At 38.6% G+C, this 19,797-nt stretch overlaps 1 protein-coding gene across 8 annotated transcripts in view; it reads right to left on the bottom strand.

Moving 5' to 3' along the window:
- Positions 1-19,797, bottom strand: part of NTRK3 (neurotrophic receptor tyrosine kinase 3) — a 956,517-nt gene that overhangs the window by 78,473 nt on the left and 858,247 nt on the right. For all 8 annotated transcript variants that reach the window (XM_073568722.1, XM_073568721.1, XM_073568726.1 and 5 more), the window contains one exon: positions 446-618. In XM_073568722.1, the coding sequence (XP_073424823.1) occupies positions 446-618 (173 nt within the window). The remainder of the gene's footprint in view (positions 1-445; positions 619-19,797) is intronic.

The raw sequence follows: 19,797 nt of genomic DNA, 5'->3' as shown, positions 1-19,797 counted from the left end.
TGAAATATATTGTAATAAAGAGATTTGTATTACAAGCTTTATATCAAATTGATCCCTACACTGTATCTGTCAACCATGTGTCTAAGGTGACAAATTACAGTATGTAAAATCTGTACCGACGAGCAATGGTTCATCAGATAATGTATGCTGCTCTGCTGTTCGTTCTTGCCATGAATTAAATGGGAAATATTTCTCATTTACTTTTATAACATTTTTCAATATTTTAGACTTTAATCCACATCCTCCAAAACCTAATACTTGCATCAAATGCGCGTTCAAGACAATTTAACGCCTTTGATCCTCATCCACCAAATCATTTCCTTATTTTTTTATCATGAAAAATACTTTTCTTTATAAATCAGTTCTCATGATCTCGTACACAACCATGTAAATTTGTGTATGATTGCATTATTCTTTCTGTATGCCACATCTTAAGAGTACTTACCTTAAGAACTTGTTTAGATCTCCATGTTTCATATATTCAAACACCATGATAAGTGGATCTCCATCACCGCACACACCATAAAACTTCACGATGTGGTCATGCTGTAGGTTGGTAAGGAGTTCTGCTTCTCTTTGGAAGTCTTTACGTGCTGCCAATGTAGGGTCTTTCAAAGCCTATAAATACATAAAGCAAAGACAAAAGTCCATTAATTGTTATGATTTTCAACTCTATACATTGATAACCCATATGAATTGCTTAAATTAAGGGTTACTTTTGGAAATCTATTGAGCTCACGATCTTCAACCTTTATTACTATCTGAATGGCTTACAGATATAGTATTTTTAAATTGAAAGTAACCATGTTAGAAATGCACAACATCACAGAATAGCAAGATGCAGAAACTTAACACTTAAAGAGGTTGTCGAAGTTATAGTTTTCTGCATCATGAAATATTTCTGTACTTGACAACTTAGAAAATGCTACACTTAAATATTGTATGACACATGAGGAGATAAATTACTCGGGATGGATTCAATTTAAGAATTTTTGAGTGGAACATCAGATTTCTCCCAAAAAAGTTTAATATTTGCTGGGGGACAAGCGCATATCCATCCATACCACTACTATATCCTGATAGGTTTCCTCTAAAGGAGTTAAATGCAGAAGTATGGGGAAGAGGAGTCAGCTAACCATAAACCCATGCATTTGTTTTCCATGGCAGAGAGTCATCGTACAGAGCAGCCTAAGCTAGGGCTGCTGGGAAATATACTTGAGAAAAATTATCCTCTAGTGATAAACATGTGAGTAAATATAAAACTTCACATTTATTAGGAATAGATTAGGACACTAAATAGTGAAAACTTGAAATCCGCATGATACACCTGATCAACCTATGTGTTTGGGCTGTCCATCAATGGAGGATCCTTTTCTTCAAGTATGCTTTCAAGGAGTGATCAAATTGGGACAAACCCTTCTGAGAAGGAATTGGTTATCAGCTAATTACATTGGGCTATAAATTCAAAGGTCACATTGTTGAATATACTGAATGTGACAACCACCAAGCATCTCAAACACTCTTTATGGCATTTCTTTCCTTGTATTATTAAAAAATTAGTGATGATTGCAAATGCTCCTTACTCGAGTTTGCTCGGGTATGCACCAAGTAACACGGTTGATCGAGTGACATGTTCTAGTCTCCACAGCTGCATGTTCTGTGGCTGTTAGACAGCCAGATATATGCGAGGATTGCCCGAGTTTGTCAAGCAATCCCAGCATGTTTTGTGGCTGTCTATAACAACCTTGAAACATGTGGCTGCAGGGATTCTAACATGTCACTCGAGGACCCGCAATACTCGGTGCATCTCCGAGCACCCTAGGCAAATTCATGTAATGAGCACTTGCGTTCAACACCATATATAATCGTTAATGGCATTTTTAGAGGCAATGTTATTTTATACATGGATTTTCCAGTTCTACGTTGAGGTATATGAAGACAAATAGTGGAAAAGCACCATATATTCAGCTTGGTAAGTGTTAACAAAATGGAAAAGATGTTGAAAAATATCAAAAACCAAACTGCTTCTTAAGTGTAATTGTAAACTTACATCTGTGTAGTGATTTTAGGCTAAAAACAATTAGAAAAAAATGTGAGAAAAATTATTGTGGCAGATTAATATTTTTATTTCAGGTCTTTTCTGATCTTGTTATATTTACTTTGATGCGACAATCAATCCTTTGATTGACTCGTTCACATTATTTTGTGTGTGTACCCCTGGAGGAATCCCTTTCTTGCATATTATACCATTGGTCATCTTGTTGTATTATTTGAACATTCCAGAAGATACGATTGCTTCTTTATCTGCATAAGCTAATTTTGGGACAACACCTGGATTGTATCCTGATGAAGAGTGGTAGGGTTTCTTCTGGACTTTCTTTTCAAGTGGATGGCTATTGAATAAAGCATTGGATATTCTATCCCTGTAATTGGAGTGCATTGATTTCTAATTCACGAGGGCGCACCCTTCCAGTTGCATAATACCTTTTATACAGTATATATCCTTTCTGTGGAATAATAAGAGCTATATATTAATTCTAGATAGTATTACATATAATGGGGTTTATAAAGGATGTCAACCCTTAATAGGAAGCTGAAATAAAAAACCTGAAGTAATTAAGTTCCCTTCACTCTACTTGGGTCTCTAAATTCTTCATTAGTCTCTGATTCATGCTGCCTGTGATTCGGACGATGAAACAGCAGTCAGGTTCCCTTTAAATATATATTTGGATTAGCATAGATAATTAATATTAATGTTTCTAGGGTCTGTATGGGACATCACCTCGAAAATAATCTTAATTGTAGAATGCTACCATTTTGTTTTCTGTGTAAATAGAACATTTAGCCCATTTAGGCAACAACGTCCATATATACATGGCACACAGTAATTCATTTTTAATATTGCTGTCTATCTTCCTGCTGTGCTTAGTAGCTGATGGATGATATACAACTCACAGATTAGTCACACAGGTGTAATTAGGTAAGACATATTGGTTTGTATACAGCTTTTCTCTCAGCATTCTTTCACTTTATAGTGGTTTTAAGATGGCAAAATTCTTCTTTTTTGTAATTAAGACATTGTGATTTGTTTCCATGATGGATGAGAATCAGACCTGCACTATCATAGAATGTAAAACATCCCTGTAATAAGCTCCGTCCTAGCTTGGAAAAAGCGATTCTCGGAAGAGTATGATCCAGATTTATTGTGTTCATAATCTTAAAACCCATTGACTCTCTGAGTCTTATTTGGCAGTTTGTATTCTTCTTGGAATTGCTTTTTACTTCCATAAAAGTCTATGATATGCCAGAAACCCACACTTCACTAAGTATCATATTTTCGTGTAGTTTTATGCTGATTTGGATCATGATCTGTGAAAGTACATTTTTAATCCTAGCTTTAAATCTGTCAAGTCTACATAAAGGGAGTTGATTTCTTTACAAACTTATTGCTTCAGGGCTTTGGAGTCTATGCATTACAACAGGGTAACCAGTCCTTTCACTGGTTAAAGATGCTATTAAATCATACATGAGATAAAAGTGTAAATTGTAGCGGTGACAGCAAAAATTCATTTATTTCCACTCATTGTCTGTTTAGTGAGCTGTGCACAGCACAATAAAGAATGTGATCGCCTTCATTTCTCACTATGACAATGAGGACAATTTTGAGGTCATATACTGTATTAAACGCATATACTGTATGAAGTATTTTTTTTTATTAATACAAATCCTTAATGTAGTGTTTGCAAGACTCAGTGAAAGCAACCAGACTTTTCCAATACAGTTCCGACTTCATTATTGAGTCCTTCAATGGATCATTTGTGAATATATAGACCAAGCAGGATCTTTATGCTCTCGGGTACATCCACCTGTGGTCACCTTTTTCAAGAGTGCAGCCATCATTCTGCACTAGGGGTAAAAAGAAGTCTGCACTGCAGTGTATGTGGAAGCTAAAAATATATATTTAAATATTGAGATGTATGTGAATAGCATATAACTACAGTTTTGACAGCACAATTCCTTAAAGTAAATCTATGTTTTTCACGTTAGGCTTTGAACAGATCTACATTTGTTCCTCATTAGGAGTTTCGTTTGCAGGTCATATAGTTTTTTTATGGAAATTATATTGGTGCACAATACGCTATTTTTCATGTCTAAATGACAGACACTATGGCTGGGCTGCGACTGGCTCTGAACACTTCTGCATTGGTCACTGCCCTTTGTTATGCTCCAGATTGGCTTTTCAAGTTGGCCTAGTGTGCCTTGTTGTCATCATCTCCCTAGGCTTTATAAAGCCCAATTAAAGTCAGATTTGTGTCATGTTATTGAGAATCTAGAGTTTGTTTGTTGTTTGGAGTGCTCCACTATTTTTTTTCATATTGTGAACTGATCATCCAAAGCCTCTGTTCCTCATACCCTCAATCTTGTGGGTTAATCCCCTGCAAAGCCATCTCGTAGATAAACTCATCGTTTGTAGTGATCTAATGAACTATTATTGGACTATAAACATTCTTTGCAATCATCCTCGCAAATACACGTGTGGTTCCTCTGCTTTCCTCTGTGTGCTGCCTCAGACCTGCCATTTCCCTCTTTGTCTGCCCTCCAGGTTCTATGCTGCCAAAATGTCCAATTCCTAAATGCTCTGCGTGCCCTCCAGCCATTTGCACCAACACCTTGGGTCCACCTGAACCTGCAATTCATCTCAACAGATGAGTCAAACAGTTAGACTCCACTATGTCATTTGGTTTTGATATAGAAGGATTAATGTTTTTACTTTTTGTGCTAAAATTTGCTTTTATATTAGAGTCATGGCCTTATAGTCTCAGATTCAAGGATTTTATACTTCTCATCTCGTATGCAATGTTTTTAAGAGTCTGGAAAGACATGTTTTGGGTACATGGTAAATAGGTCATCATGACCTGGGTAATGGGGGGCTACATGAGTTGCAGTTTGTTACATTTCTGTAAATGGTGTGAGAAACGGCATTCTTGTGTGAATAAACAGAAAAATGACTTGCTCACAACCATTGTGCATCCTTTTCTCCGAGCGCTCTTTATTTCAGGGCCTTATTTCTTAATTCATCCTCACTAGTCAGCATATCTGACTTTGGGTCAAAACGAAAATGGCTACAACAGTCTCTTAGGAAACTGATGATGTCCATCATGGGATGGATTTGTCACACCAACCGTTCTATTTGACCAATATTAAAAAAGGTCTACCCAAAAATTTACACATCCTTCATTTTAAAATCATACACTAACATTTTCTTATTTCTAGAACTAGTCCTCATGTTGAGAGGGAACAGGTTAGGGCATCAATTATCTTACTTATCCCAGGTGCTATCCCCACAGTGTGTATACCCTAGTTGCACAGTACTTGTAGCCTTGATTTGACAGCACATTGTGTCATGTCTTGTGTACTCTTTTTGAGAATCAGCATTACCTCAAAGATTGAGGTTTATACATGTGAATGTGGTAGGGTGTAATGGGTTTTACTGATTGCTGTTCAAAATCTTAAACAGAAATATGAGAAAAACAAGGCATAAGACAATCCATAATTGAGAAGTATTTAGTTTACCATGTAACAGGAAGCAGAATGACAAGAAAGCTGCAGGTAATTGCAAGGCTCATTTTTGCTATTGTTTAGAATCTCTTGATGTGTCATTTCCAATATGGGATCTCTGTGAAGCTTGTAATTTAATAAACAAAAGATCAATAACTTTTTGTGCTGTAAGTAAGAAAGCTGACTGGCAAGCAGTTCCTTTTAATTATTAATCATTGTATGGAACTGGGAGCCCTAATGACAGCAGCATGCCATACACATCTAGCAGGGCACAGGCCGTGAAATGCAAAATAAAGACGGTTCTTATTACACAGAGGAGCTGGTGTGATAGTGATTAGACAGAGATGAGCATCCGAGGGATGGAAACATCAGTCAGCATTGTTAATCTAAAGATTCCCTGCTATGAATAATAACTTCAGAACATCAGGTTTCTGGCGTCAATCAGGCTCAAACTGCAGACACTAGGTTTCATATGGTCCCATAGCAAATGCTAGAGCACTGCCGAGTGGATCGTACACGAGAGATGGGACATGATCAGAGCAAGGCTATGCCCACAAGTCTGTTCATGGCTTTCACATGGAGTACTGGGCCAATTGTGTATGCATCTATACCAGAATATAGAAAGTCTACATCTATCTCTATACAAGCTTCTTTCACGGTTTACATTTCAATTAGCTATTTCTTGTGAGTTTACTACTATTACATATTTACAATGTGCATTTTATTTATACATTGTGTTTCTTATCACAGCTTTTGCGATTGCTTTTTTTCCCTTTTATATCTTTTTACTGTATATGTGACTCATGTGATTGTTAGTGTTGCTATACATAACTGGTTTCAATAAGCTCCGTGAACGTCATGTGAACCCAAGATATAAATTTGGTTTTACGAAATGTCCATTAACAGCGTAACATTAACTTAACTTAATGAATGTACAGATTGAACAGCTTGACCTTTTTTGCTAGTTTATAGATGTGAGACATTTGTGGTGCTTTCTTCATGGCATGTAAAAAAGTTTGTTTGGTCACGGACACATCTTTGGATTTGACAGCTTCTGAAACTCTCATGAACAGTAGTTAACGCAAGGGTCTTTTTTGATAGTCTTCTGTTTCTGTCCTGTTAAACAATAGGATGAATCCTGTGTTTTGTATAAAAGATGTTGGGATCAACATGATAGGATCATGTTTCATCCTATTTTTTAATCCTTTTCTGTTGTAGGGCGTAACAATACATGCTACATTGAATGGAAGTACGTCGATCAGGCTCAAGAGCTAGACCCACGTCATTCAAGGCTAGTGCCATGCATGAAGGTCTAAACTATGAATCATATAATTAATTAACCAACATGGTAAATGAAAAAGTTACGTTTTTCATCAAAAACATGGTATGTTTCCTAGAAAGGTATAAAAAAAAACTTCTCATACATTCATGAAGATCCATTGACACATAAATAGAAAAAAGTTTGGGTCATAAAAAATGGTGACAGAACCCAAATGTTGTAGGTAGAGAAAAGCAGAACCGCAATCCAGATTCTTACAGATTTGCCCCAACTATAAATTTATTGAAATATTTCAGTCTCAATAAAAGCAAAGCATTTGTAATTCTTATTCATTATGCAGGGTAAGTCAAAAGGTCATGAGAATCCTTTTGAGAGGGCGGTGACTCTTGTGTTACAGACCAGACAGTATGTAGAATGACAGAGAGTAGTGAATCCAAATTTTATTCAAAAATTCAGCATATTTTAAAGCCAGAAAAATAATGAAAAAAACCTCCTAAAGTGTGGTATCACTGTAATTATACAGACCCATTGACAGAGTACTCTTACCATATGTTGAATGCTCTAAACACTAAAACCAAAAATTAATGGCAAAATTGAATTTTTCATCATTTTTCCTGTACTTGGAATTGTGTTCCCATTTTAAATATAATAAATGGTAAAATGGCAAAATGAATAATGCTATTCATATTTACAACTTGTGACACATAAACAATCCCTGATATCGCTGTCAAATGGCCAAAGAATTTTGGCTATTGGAATAAACAAAAGCACAAATACTAAAAAAGGACCTGTAATAAAGAGGTTAAGATGTAAATATTATTCATAGGACCCCAAGGCAGTATGATATGCGCTGGCAGGAAACTGACCCAGCAGCATAAATAGCAATTATTAAAGGTGTTGTTCATTTAACTTTATTCATCATTGGAACCCATACCTACTGTTGGAGTTTCAGGGCGAGTTGCAAACAAAGTGGGACCAAAAGCAAAAATTAACATGGGGCCCAAATGCTAACATAAGGCACTGAGAAGCATAGAGGATGCATTTAAAAGGGCAAGTTTTATGTTGTTAAATGAGTGCCAATCAATTATAATCAAGTAATTTGTCACTTGTTTACTACCCTCTTTACAGAGGTTGATGGAGGATGATGGGGACAGAACAGATTTGAAACTTTGTTTCTGTACAGTATTACTCTTTTGGCAGTACATCTCCCGTTAACATCTGGCGATGTGGTGTGAAGAAAGCATAAATAAATCAATCATTCAAAGATTGAGCGATTTTTCCATTTATTGGAAAAACATAACATGTTTACACCAATGCTCACAATTGTTACACATACACTTTGCATGATACACACACTATTGGTTAAGTGCACATATCCACATGCACACGTACACACATTCACACATACACACACTGTTAGTCATCGGATTCCTGACACTGCACAGCAGGAATCCAGAGCCAGACATTCTGCGGTCTCCCATACTTCTCCGACCATTCCAGGTGTTGCTCAGACTCACTCTGACAGTCTGGATGTTGCTGCCACCTCTGGTGCAGCAAGGGTAGCGCAACCTGCTCTGCAGGGAACTGCTCTGGACGCTAAGTCCTCATGCCGTGCCACTGAGCATGCCCACAAGCTGACCTCTCACTGGAAAGCAGGGGTCACAAGTTCAGGTCCTGCGTCAGATCTGATTGGTTCTTTCCAGGGTACTGGAAGGTCCCGGAAGCGCATGGCTATAAAAAGCCCGCATGGTGGCTCGGCCATGCGCTAGTGTAGCATATTATGCTGTGTGTGTATGGTGATGGATGCATGGACTGGTGACTGACTTATTAAGAAACCCCTTCCCTCTGATATTACGAATGGTGACAGAGTGTTGGTATAGTCAGCTACCTTTAGTGGCAAGCTAAGCGCCACTGTGCTCCCTGTACAGCACACTAACGTCCGACGGTGTCCGGTCTTCTGGCGCCGTCATCTAGCGGCTGTAGTTATTGCTACGCTGCAATAGCAGTGTCCATTGGCGGTTGCGGTTGCAATGCCACCCGCTGGTTATCCTGTGAGTCTAACAGCGCCAGTGTTTTTATATTCTTTACTGTAAGGCGACTCTGTGCCCGAACAGAGCCGCTCTTAGTGTTCGGGTGACGCTAACCCGAACGCGGTACTTCATCTCTTGGTATATCTGCCATTGTCCAGCAGCGGTCTTATCATCTACCGCACGGTGGACCCCGGGCGGTGAACGCACCTTCTATTATTTATATTTGGTGCGTTCCGCCATCCCTAACACATACACACAGAACTTGATTCATGAAATCTTTCAAGCCATAGTTCTGGCATAAAGGCTTTAAAAAGTCAAACAATTTAGGTGCAACTCTGAGTTACACCTAAATTTTGCGAATTTTGGCTTGTTCATGCCAGTTTTTCCAAGCACTAACAAAATGGGTGAAGCTGGGTTGGGTAAGGGGCATGGTGGGGAAATGATGCTACAGCTCATCTAATTTCACGATGAGCTGTGGTGTTCCATACACCAGAAATATTACTCCAGTACCTAACTGGAGTGAGATTTATTGTGTGGCGCATACCACTTGTCAGATACTACAGATTCATGAAGAGATTAACACACTATAGTGTCCTAAACACTGCTATAATGGCACTTCTAAAACTATAAACACATCCAGAGGGAAATAAGATGTAACTAATATCCCAGAAAAATGAAGCGAACCAATAAATATTCTGTGATAAAATCACAATATTTTATTTCATGAAAAAGGAATAAAAGGACCACATGTCATTTTAAACATAATATACCCCTAGGGGAAACAATTTACACAGCCCAAAATTTTCATAATCCGTTTGAACAATATATTCAATATATCATAGTTAAAGTGTCACAGGAGGTATCATCAAAAGAAACGCTTCCTAATGTTCATTTTAAATATCATTATATGGAGTTAACAATTAAAATAATTAACTTCCTAATACACATCAATAAGGACTATAAAATAGTCTCCATATATGCAGTAGTTTTATCCATAAGATATTATACCGTAATCCAAGTAGGAGATACCAAAAAGATATATACACAAACTAGAAGCAGTTATTAATTACCTTCTCTGCAATGTGACCATAAATAGGAGCCGTGCAAAAGATCCCCGCGCCCCGACGCGCGTTTCGCCCTCTTGCTTCTTCCCGAATATTGTGATTTTATCTCAGAATATTTATTGGTTCGCTTCATTTTTCTGGGATATTAGTTACATCTTATTTCCCTGTGGATGTGTTTAAAGATTCATGAAGAGGCGTGCACCTCTTCATGAATCTGAGGCATCTGACTCCATCATGCCCCCTCATTAGGACCGGTGTGAAACTTCGCCAGTCTTGGTGAATGGTGTAGAGGACAAACCAGGTTCTCTCCTCTCCAGTTCATCCATACTCAAGTAGGGTGCTGGACCTTTGGAATGTCACCAATGGATGGACATACTATTGGTGTAGCCCGTGCAGCTACATAGGAGCCCAATTGGTACAGGGGCCCACTTCAGCTTTAAAATAAGTGGAATTATACATTGTAATGAGCTATCGAACTGGAAATGACCCATTTAATGTTCTTGTATAGGGGCCCTGCTTATGTTCACCTCTGATGTCAACAAAGATCCTTCTACACTTCTAACATCACAAACTACAGTAATAATGTAGGGCTGGCATTACCAATGCAGTTTCTGGCTTATAAAGACTGAGTACCCAGTCGGAGATAGGGGCCCATGGTAACTCCCAGTTTGCCTCATTCTCCTGTAATGCCGGCCTTGCATGTCTCCTTCAGCTATTGTATGCCCAAGTACGTAGATATGTCTAAGACATAATACATTTTTTGTGTAAGTACTGACCACATTTTTCATTCCCTAGAGCAATGATTTCTTCGTGATACTTTTAAGGATAACAGTATTTTTAATGTTAGACACTATATAAAGGAGGGCTTGCCTATATAGCTATTATTAAAGATTTAAACCTTAATATCTTACTGCCTTTCCTTTAGCTTATGTTTCAATAGTTGGAAAAGAAAACCAACATTGCAAAACTACTGAGGCATATCTTTATTTACTGAAATTGACATTGAAACTTCTTCAAGCAGAAATGATCGTTATTGTTGCCCATCCAAACACCAAGCTTATGCTTGCCTCACATAATCCTTAAAATTGTCCAATTATAGATCTGGAATAAGGTCTCTAAGATGATAAACACATCCTGCAGTATCACAAAAGCTAAGAAAGGTACTTGAACTTAAGCTGGGACACAGTAGAGAAAGAAATGTGGTTATGTTCTGAAATCCTGACCTGAAAGAAAAATTGATTGTGTTTAGTTGTCTAAGCTTTTTAGTCTAATACTAAGTGAGCTAATACATATTAGATAAAAATTTAGTGAAATGGTCACTTTTGGCCACAATGAATGATGATCGGCTGGTCAATCGATGTAAAGCAAAAGAATGTTCATAATCTTTCAAAACACTGGGCATGTTGGATATTTTTGTCCAATAAATAGCATTGGCTGGATTATCTGCCTAAAAAAATCTAATAATAACTGATGAACTCATATCTGTTTATACCATAGATGATTGACTTGACAGCTGAGAGGCACGGGAAGAGGGGTGGGGACCCATGTCATCGGTTCCCGCACCAAGTTTGCGGTGATCGGTCAGTCAATCTGAGTGACCGATCACAGCAAGTTCGTACAGGAGATGTTGAATTATTAGTACTTCCTGCCAATCAGTGCCGCAGCTCAGCTTTGCCAGTGGCTGAGCATCTGCACTAACAGCCAGGAGCAGTGTCAGTGGCGCCTGTGGCTGTTAACCTCTTAAATGCTGTGATGAAGTGTGAATGCAGCATTCAAGAGGGAGGCAGAGGGATGGGAGCGCCCTCTCACTTCAGCTCAGCGTCCCCGCGATGTCATCGTGGGGCCCGATCATTGCCATGGTGACCTGGGGTTGGCCTGATGACCACTGGGTCACCAAGCTACAGAAAGCTTCCAAGACCATGCTTATAGCATGGTGCCAGAAGCTTTCAATATAAGTCTAATGCAGTGCAATACTAGTGCATTGCAATGCATTATGCTTGCAATCAAAGTAAAAAAGTGAAAGTCCCATAAGGGACTGGATAAAAAAGGAATTAGAAAAAAAATGTAAAAAAGTTACAAAATAATAATAATAATAATAATAATAAAAAATCCACTAATAATTACACATTTTTATATAAAAAACTAAACAAAAAAGTATGCATTTGGTATTGCCACGTCCGGAACAATCTGTTCTATAAAATTGACATGCTAGTTAACCCCCTCAGTGAACGCCGTAAAAAAATTGCAAACAATGCTTTGTCATCATACCGCTTGGAAAAATTGGAATAAAACAAAATCAAAAAGACGAATGTAAGTAAAAGTAGTATCACTGAAAATACCATCTTGTCCCGCAAAAAACAAGCTGCCATAAACCTCCATCAGCAAAAAAATGAAAAATTAATAGCTCTCAAAATATAACGATGCAAAAATAATTATTTTTTCTATAAAAGTTTTATTGTGTAAAAGTGTCAAAACATAAAAAAATTATATAAATGTGGCATCGCTGTAATCGTACTAACCCGAAGAATAAAGTGGCCTTATCAATTTTACCACACACAGAACAGAGAAAAAAAAACAATTCATGAATTGTTGGTTTTTGTTCATTATGCCTCCACAAAAATCAGAATAGAAAGCGAGCAAAAAATGTCACGTGCCGAAAATGGTACCAATAAAAAAGTCAAATTGTCCCACAAAAAACAAACCCTCACAAGTCTCTGTGCGCCAAAATATGGAAAAAATATAGCTCTCAAAATATGGTGCTGCAAAAACTTCTCCTTGCAAAATAGCATCTTTCAGTGTGTGACAGCAGCCAAACATAAAAAATATAAATCTTGCATTGCTGCAATCGCACCGACCCGAAGAAAAAAGTTGCCTAATCACTTATACCACACGAGGAATAGTGTTAAAAATAATTAAAACTAATGGATTTGTTCATTCTGCCTCTCAAGGATCGCAGTAAAGCTCAGTGCACATTTATCCTGTGCTCTACACTGAGCACTTGCACTGGGGTTTCCATGTACATCTCTGAATTACGTGATTCAGACAGAACTGCCGGTGGAAGATTCCTCTTATTGAGGCAAATGGAGGCACTGTGAATGCCAAATGACGTGTTTTCCAGCGCTACCAGATAATCAATAATGACAGCACCTCACAAGTTGGTGAATTTGCATCACATTTATTCCACCTCCAGTTGCTACATTTAGATCAAAAGAGATCTTTATCTTTATCAAAATGTCGCAACTCGTGACGGAATAAATGTGATGCAAATTCACCAACTTGAGAGGTGCTGTCCTTATTGATTATCTAGTATTTGGACGTGTTCCGAGAAGGACTCCTTGGAGGTGACGCGCGCTTCAACCTTGGGTATGGTTGACCCTATTTTTCCAAGATGTGCTGTGAGCTAATATCTGTATGATTAACTGTGATCCAGCGGAGTCCTTCTTTTTAGGCGTGCATAAAAACGTAGTCCAGCATAGTTTTGTGCACCTCTGAAAGGAAGAACAATTCTGAAAAGAGGCAAGACATAGTCCAGAATAACTCTGCTGCCCCATTATAGTGATTCGATCTCTCGGGGGTTTCATCTGTCACGTAGCTCGGAGATTTAGATGGAAACCCCAAAGTAAGTGCTCAGCATAGAGTGCCAGGTAGATGTTATCCCAAATATTCTGAAAAATGTATCCAATAAAAGCTTCAACTCAATCCACAAAAAAGCAAGCCCTCACTCAGGTCTGCCATCTGTTTTTGGAAACATAGAGGGCTTCCACATTACTGGTAGCACAAAGGCTCTGGAAAAGCAAAATGGCTCATTGCCACCAAAATGAAATTCAGCAAATTCTGCACTCCCAAATCCAAATGCCCCTCTCCCTTCTGAGCCCCAGTGTGCATAAATCACCTTTAGTGTTCACATTTGGCAGGGGTATAATTTCCAAATTGGGATCACTTGAGGGGGGATTCTACTCTATAGCACTTAGGGGCTCTGTATATGGAGTCCACAAACTAAACTAGGAAAATCTGCCTTCCAGGAGGCAAATGGCTCTCTCCATCCCTACCGAGACTCTCCGTGTGGCTAAGCAGTACTGTATAGCCAACTATGGGGTACTTCTATATTCAGCGGAAATTGTAGGACAAATTCTGATGCCAATTTTATCGTTCTTAAATGGAAAATCTGGGGCTAAAACAAATTTTTTGTTATAAAAATTTATTTTTTTCTTTACTACCCAATGGTATAAAATTCTGTGACCCAACGATGGTGACAAAATGATCACTGCACCTCTATATTAATTCACCAAGAGGGGTATTTTGTAAAATATGGTCACTTATGCATAGTCCTTCTCTTCTGGCACTTCAAGGGCTCTTTCAGTGGTTCATGGCACCCTCAAACCTTAATAGTAAAATCTGCACTATAATATGGCACTCCTTCCCTTTTGAGCTTTGCACTCTGCCTCAAAAGTAGGTTTAGGTTCCATTTTCTCCTGTTACCCTTTATAAAATTGAAAATTTGGTGCTAAAAGATGATTTTTGTGGAAAAAATATGATTTTTAAATTTCATGACTCTATTTAATAAACTTATATGTTGCACCTGATGTTCAAAGAGTTCACCAAACATCTAGATAAGTCCCTTGAGGGGTCTAATTTCCAAAATGGGATCACTTGTGGGGAGTTTCCACTGTTTAGGCACATCATGGGCTCTCCAAACGCGACACAGCGTCCTCTCTCAATTCCAGCCAATTTTGCATTCAAAACATGAAACGGTGCTCCTTCCCTTCCAAGCCCTGCCGTGCGACCAAACAATGGTCTTCCTCCACACACGCTTTATCGGCGTACTCAGGAGAAATTGCAAAACAATTTTTGGGGTCCAATTTCTGCTACCTTTGTTAAAATAAAAATTTGATGTTAAAAGATGTTTTTTGTGGAAAAAATGTGCTTTTTAATCTTCATGGCTCTACGTTATAAACTTATATGAAGCACTTGGGGGTTCAAAGTGCTAAACAAATATCTAGATATGTCCCATGAGGAGTTAAATTTCCAAACTGCAGTCATTTGTGGGGACATGGCGTCCTCTCTCAATTCCAGCCAGTTTTACATTCAAAACCTCAAATGGTGCTTCTTCCCTTCCAAGCCCTGCTGTGAGCCTAAAGAGAAATCATCCATCCCTGTCATACATAGTCTATTAGTTCTAGTCGATTTATACCTTTATATCGTTGACATCGTAGTATTTTTTTCAAGAACATTTTTGTTTGTCTTTTGCTATTTTAAGGTATAATGGTAAACTGACATTTGGTGTTTTGTTTTGTTGTGCTCTTACATTCTGCAAAATTGTAAGGGAAAAATTATTATAACTTATGTTTTTTAGATAGCAAAATGGACTCTAGAGTAAAAACAAAATCATTTACTTCCTTCATTAGTTTTCTACAGACGTGAATGACTCACAATGTCACAGTTTTAATCTTGTTAATTAAATAAGACTCGAAAAGCAACAATGGTGATATTTATTATTGCCATTATTTTTATTAATATTATTCCTCACTCTTTGCATTACGTTATTAAAAATTATCACCTAATTTTGCATTATTTAATTTCTATCAGCTTTATGGTTGTAAACAATTCTACTTAGAATTGTAATGTATGGCAATAAGTGATGAGCGAGTATACTCGTTACTCAAGATTTCCGAGCATGCTCGGGTGGTCTCCGAGTATTTGGATGTGCTCGGAGATTTAGTTTGTGTCACCTCAGCTGCATGATTTGTGGCTGCTAGACAGCCTGAATACATGTGGGGATTTCCTGTTTGTTAGGGAATTCCCACATGTATTCAGGCTGTCTAGCAGCCTCAAATCATGCAGCTGCAGCGAGACAAGCTAAATCTCCGAGCACATCCAAATACTCGGAGATCACCCGAGCATGCTCGGAAATCTTGAGTAACGAGTATACTCGCTAATCACTAATGGCAATGTATTTGTGCAAGTCGGCATTAAGACTTAAAAGCTTTTGCTTTGCTTTTTTTCTGATTTCAATGACACCTCGGCTTTTATGAAAAGGGAGTTAAGAATTTAAAGACCCTTATCCAATGGTGGCTTAAAATGGGGAGCACATATAGCTGTAAGGAAATACAGCTCTCAGACATTATGAAGTCTGTCTATGTGTCTTTGTGTTAAAATATAATGTCATGCGTGTTTTAAGTCTTTCTTTTCTCTCTGCTAACATTAATGAATTGGACAAGTGGCTCTATGAAAACTTGTCAGAAAACATGACTCAGGTAACGTGAGTCTATGCCCATAATTAGGGGGTGCCGGCAATAATTGGGATTGGTTGGCCCTTCCTTTAGAATATTGTAATTAGCTTTTCTCAATGAATGACTCAGAAGGTTGTATCAGGCTGCAGTGGAGAAATTACTTTAATAGTGGTCATAGAATTCATCAGACACATTACTTATTTGGAATACATTTGTAAGTACATTTTCAGGATTCCTCCATTCTTTGCATAGCCAGTGTTTTCCCCACAACATTATGATAATATACTATAATTACAATATCTATATGGGACAATTAGGAAATGGTAAATTACGGTACTTATTGAATGAAATTCCATAACTAATACATATTTACTGTATGATATATTAAAGAACTTTACGTTATTGTAAAAGATAATCGTTTTTATATCTAAACACAATTCATTAGGAAAACATATAAAAATCCTTATTTAATAATTTAATATAAACTGTTTTTTTGCTATCAAGTGTCAACAAGATGATACTTTAAGGAGTTGTTGAAGATTACAATAAACATGGGCCCCGATTATTCAAGACCGGCATCAGTAGCTTCTGATATATTGAGAGGTGCATATCTCTTAATCAATCAGGAGCATCTAAAATGTGTCATAAATCTCCATATCCTTTGCAACAAATCTTACTTCAATCCCTGACTGGAGTAAGATTTCTGCTGTAAGGTACACCACAGCTCAACATGACTTAGATTATCGCGTTCTGACCCAATTCAACCTCAGCTCCACCCATTCACACGTTCAGGCTGTGTGCCCACGTAGTGTTTTTTAAGCGTTTTTGATGCGTTTTTCGTGGTCAAACCACATAAAAAATGCTTAAAAGAAGCATCCCATTCATTTAAATGCATTTTGGCCTTTTTGTGCCAATGGATGCGTTTTTTACCGCTAATGAAACGCTTAGTGGTAAAGAACGCAGCATGTTCATTAATTTCCGCTTAGGTCCGCGTTTTTGGCTATTTCCAAAAGCAGCGAGGAAAAAAAGCATAAAAAATGCACGTTTTTTCCGCAAAAATCGCGCAGAAAAAAACGTGCGCTTTCTGGGAAGGAGAACCCGATTCCTGAGCATTTAAAAAGCGTTACGTGGGCACATAGCCTGAGTGTTTGGTTAGTATTTTACCTCAGAATTTGTAAGCCAAAACCAGGAGAAGAAAAGAATAAAAGAAACACGTCACCACTTCTACATTTTTCACCCACTCCTGGTTTTAATGTACAGTACTAAATACTAAACATGTGAACAAGTGTGTTAGCGTTTTAAGAAATAAACTGGCATGTTTTTCTACTATCACCAGAGATACTGACAAGGATTTCTCTTTGGCTGAAAAAAGATGATTACAGAAGAAAGAAAAAAGAATAGTGTCACAGTTAGAGGTGTCAACCATCCTTTTACACACATACACAATCAATGTTAAAGGAAAACTGTCACCAGATTTTTGGTATGTAATCTGAGAGAGCCATAATTGTTGTGAGTTCATTTTCCCCTTCACTACTGAGGCCCGAGGAACTCCCTCTTCTGGTGAAGAAAGGTAGTGAGCCTGATTGTCAAACACCAGGTGCTGATGATGATGACTGGCTGAGTGGAGTTAATGACTGGATATAAGGCTGCCGACGCCCTTCTGGCCTACGGGGGATTTCTCTTTGGACTTCTAGGAAACCAGTCTGATTCCTGCTCATCCAAAGCTAAGATTTCTGCTTTGCCTTTTTGCATTAGTGTTTTGTTTTCCTTGCTTTTCTGGATTCTGCCATTCCCTGCTGGGGTGAGCTGAATCTCCTTTTGCCTGTTGCTCTGTCTTCAGAATATTCCTGAGTACTGACATAGCTTTTTTGAAGCCTAGCGTCTTCAGGGCCTTTTTTTATTCTCAGTTGGTTTGCTCTTAATTTCATAGGGTTTTTCACGGATTGCAGACAGCAGCCTTCCTGTCCTTTCCTATCTAAGCTAGCGTGGGCCCCATCTTTGCTCAGTCTATCTTTCTGTCTGTGTTTTGTTCTTTCTTCTTGCTTCACCGTCATTATATGTGGGGGGCTGCCTTTTGCTTTGGGGTCTGCTCTGGGGCAGTTTAGATTTCCCTTTCTGTCTTTAGGCTATGTAGTCCTCCGGCTGTGATCGAGGGGCCTAGGGCATCGTAGGAGCTCCCCACGGCTACTGCTAGTTGTGTTGATAGGTTCAGGGGTCTGCAATCCGATAGCTGCCAACTTCTCTGGTTTTCTGGACTTAGCTAGCATTTCTATTTTGTGCCTCCTACGGTGACTCAATCATAACAGAATCACCTGCCATACCGCAGATTCTAGGGTACTCAATAGCAGGAAAGAATTGTATAAAAAAAAAAAAGAAAAAAGGTGTGTATATTTTTTGCTCTATATCTCTGAGGCCGTAGTGGAAATTTTTTTTCTCTCAATGGAGATAAAGCAATTGTCTGATCGTGTGGAGCAGCTCGCTGCGGAAGTGCGGGGAATTTCCGCCTACCTTGCTCATTCACATGCTGCTGAACCAAAGATTCCTACACCTGATGTATTTTTTGGGGATCGGTCTAAATTTTTGAATTTCAAAAATAATTGTAAATTATTTTTTGCCTTGAAGCCTAACTCGTCAGGGAGCTCCGCGCAGCAGGTTAAAATTGTCATCTCTTTGCTGCGTGGCGATCCCCAGGATTGGGCGTTTTCTTTGAAACCAGATGATCCTATTCTGACTAATGTGAACGCATTTTTTCAGGCCTTGAGTTGTTGTATGACGAACCTAATGCCATTGATCAGGCTGAAAAGACCCTGCTGGCATTGAACCAGGGTCGTGATTCTGCAGAATTGTACTGTCAAAAATTCCGAAAGTGGGCAGTACTTACTACCTGGGATGATAATGCCTTGGCTGCTCTCTTTCGGAAGGGGTTGTCAGAAGCCATAAAAGATACTATGGTGGGATTTCCTGTTCCCTCTGGTCTTGACGATTCTATGTCTTTAGTCATTCAGGTTGATCGGCGTTTACGCGAACGCAGAGCTGCACGAGAGGTGTTGCCACCTGTTGAACAGATGTCTGAACCTATGCAATGTGATAGAGTTTTTTCCAGAGAGCAGCGTCAGGAGTTCAGAAGGCGTAATAAGTTGTGTTTTTTCTGTGGAGATGCCTCGCATATTATTTCTGTCTGTCCTAAACGCGAGAAACGCTTTGCACACACGATTTCTGTTGGTGGTGTTCAACCTAAGTTTCTTCTGGCTATTACTCTGATCTGCTCCCTGTCCACATTTTCCGCCAAGGCTTTTGTGGATTCGGGAGCAGCTCTAAACCTAATGGACTTGGATTTTGCTAAACGTTGTGGATTTCCGATGACACCTCTGCAGACGCCTATCCCTTTGAGGGGGATTGATGCTACTCCTTTGGCTAAAAATAAACCTCAGTTTTGGACCCAGGTGGTAATGCGGGTCACCCCAGACCATCAAGAAAATTGCAGGTTTTTGGTGTTACATAATCTGCATGATACTATTGTTCTGGGGTTTTCCTGGTTACAAATTCATAATCCAGTTTTGGATTGGAAATCTGTGTCTGTGGTGAGTTGGGGTTGTCGGTGTGCCTTTAGTGAGGCTCCGGTGTTTTCCACCTCT

Source organism: Dendrobates tinctorius, unplaced genomic scaffold (genome assembly GCF_039654945.1).
Source record: "Dendrobates tinctorius isolate UK_male_01 unplaced genomic scaffold, ASM3965494v1 ptg000022l, whole genome shotgun sequence".
NCBI classification, from domain to species: domain Eukaryota; kingdom Metazoa; phylum Chordata; class Amphibia; order Anura; family Dendrobatidae; genus Dendrobates; species Dendrobates tinctorius.
The sequence above is the reverse complement of the archived record's forward strand: the minus strand, read 5'-3'. Positions and strand labels throughout refer to the sequence as shown.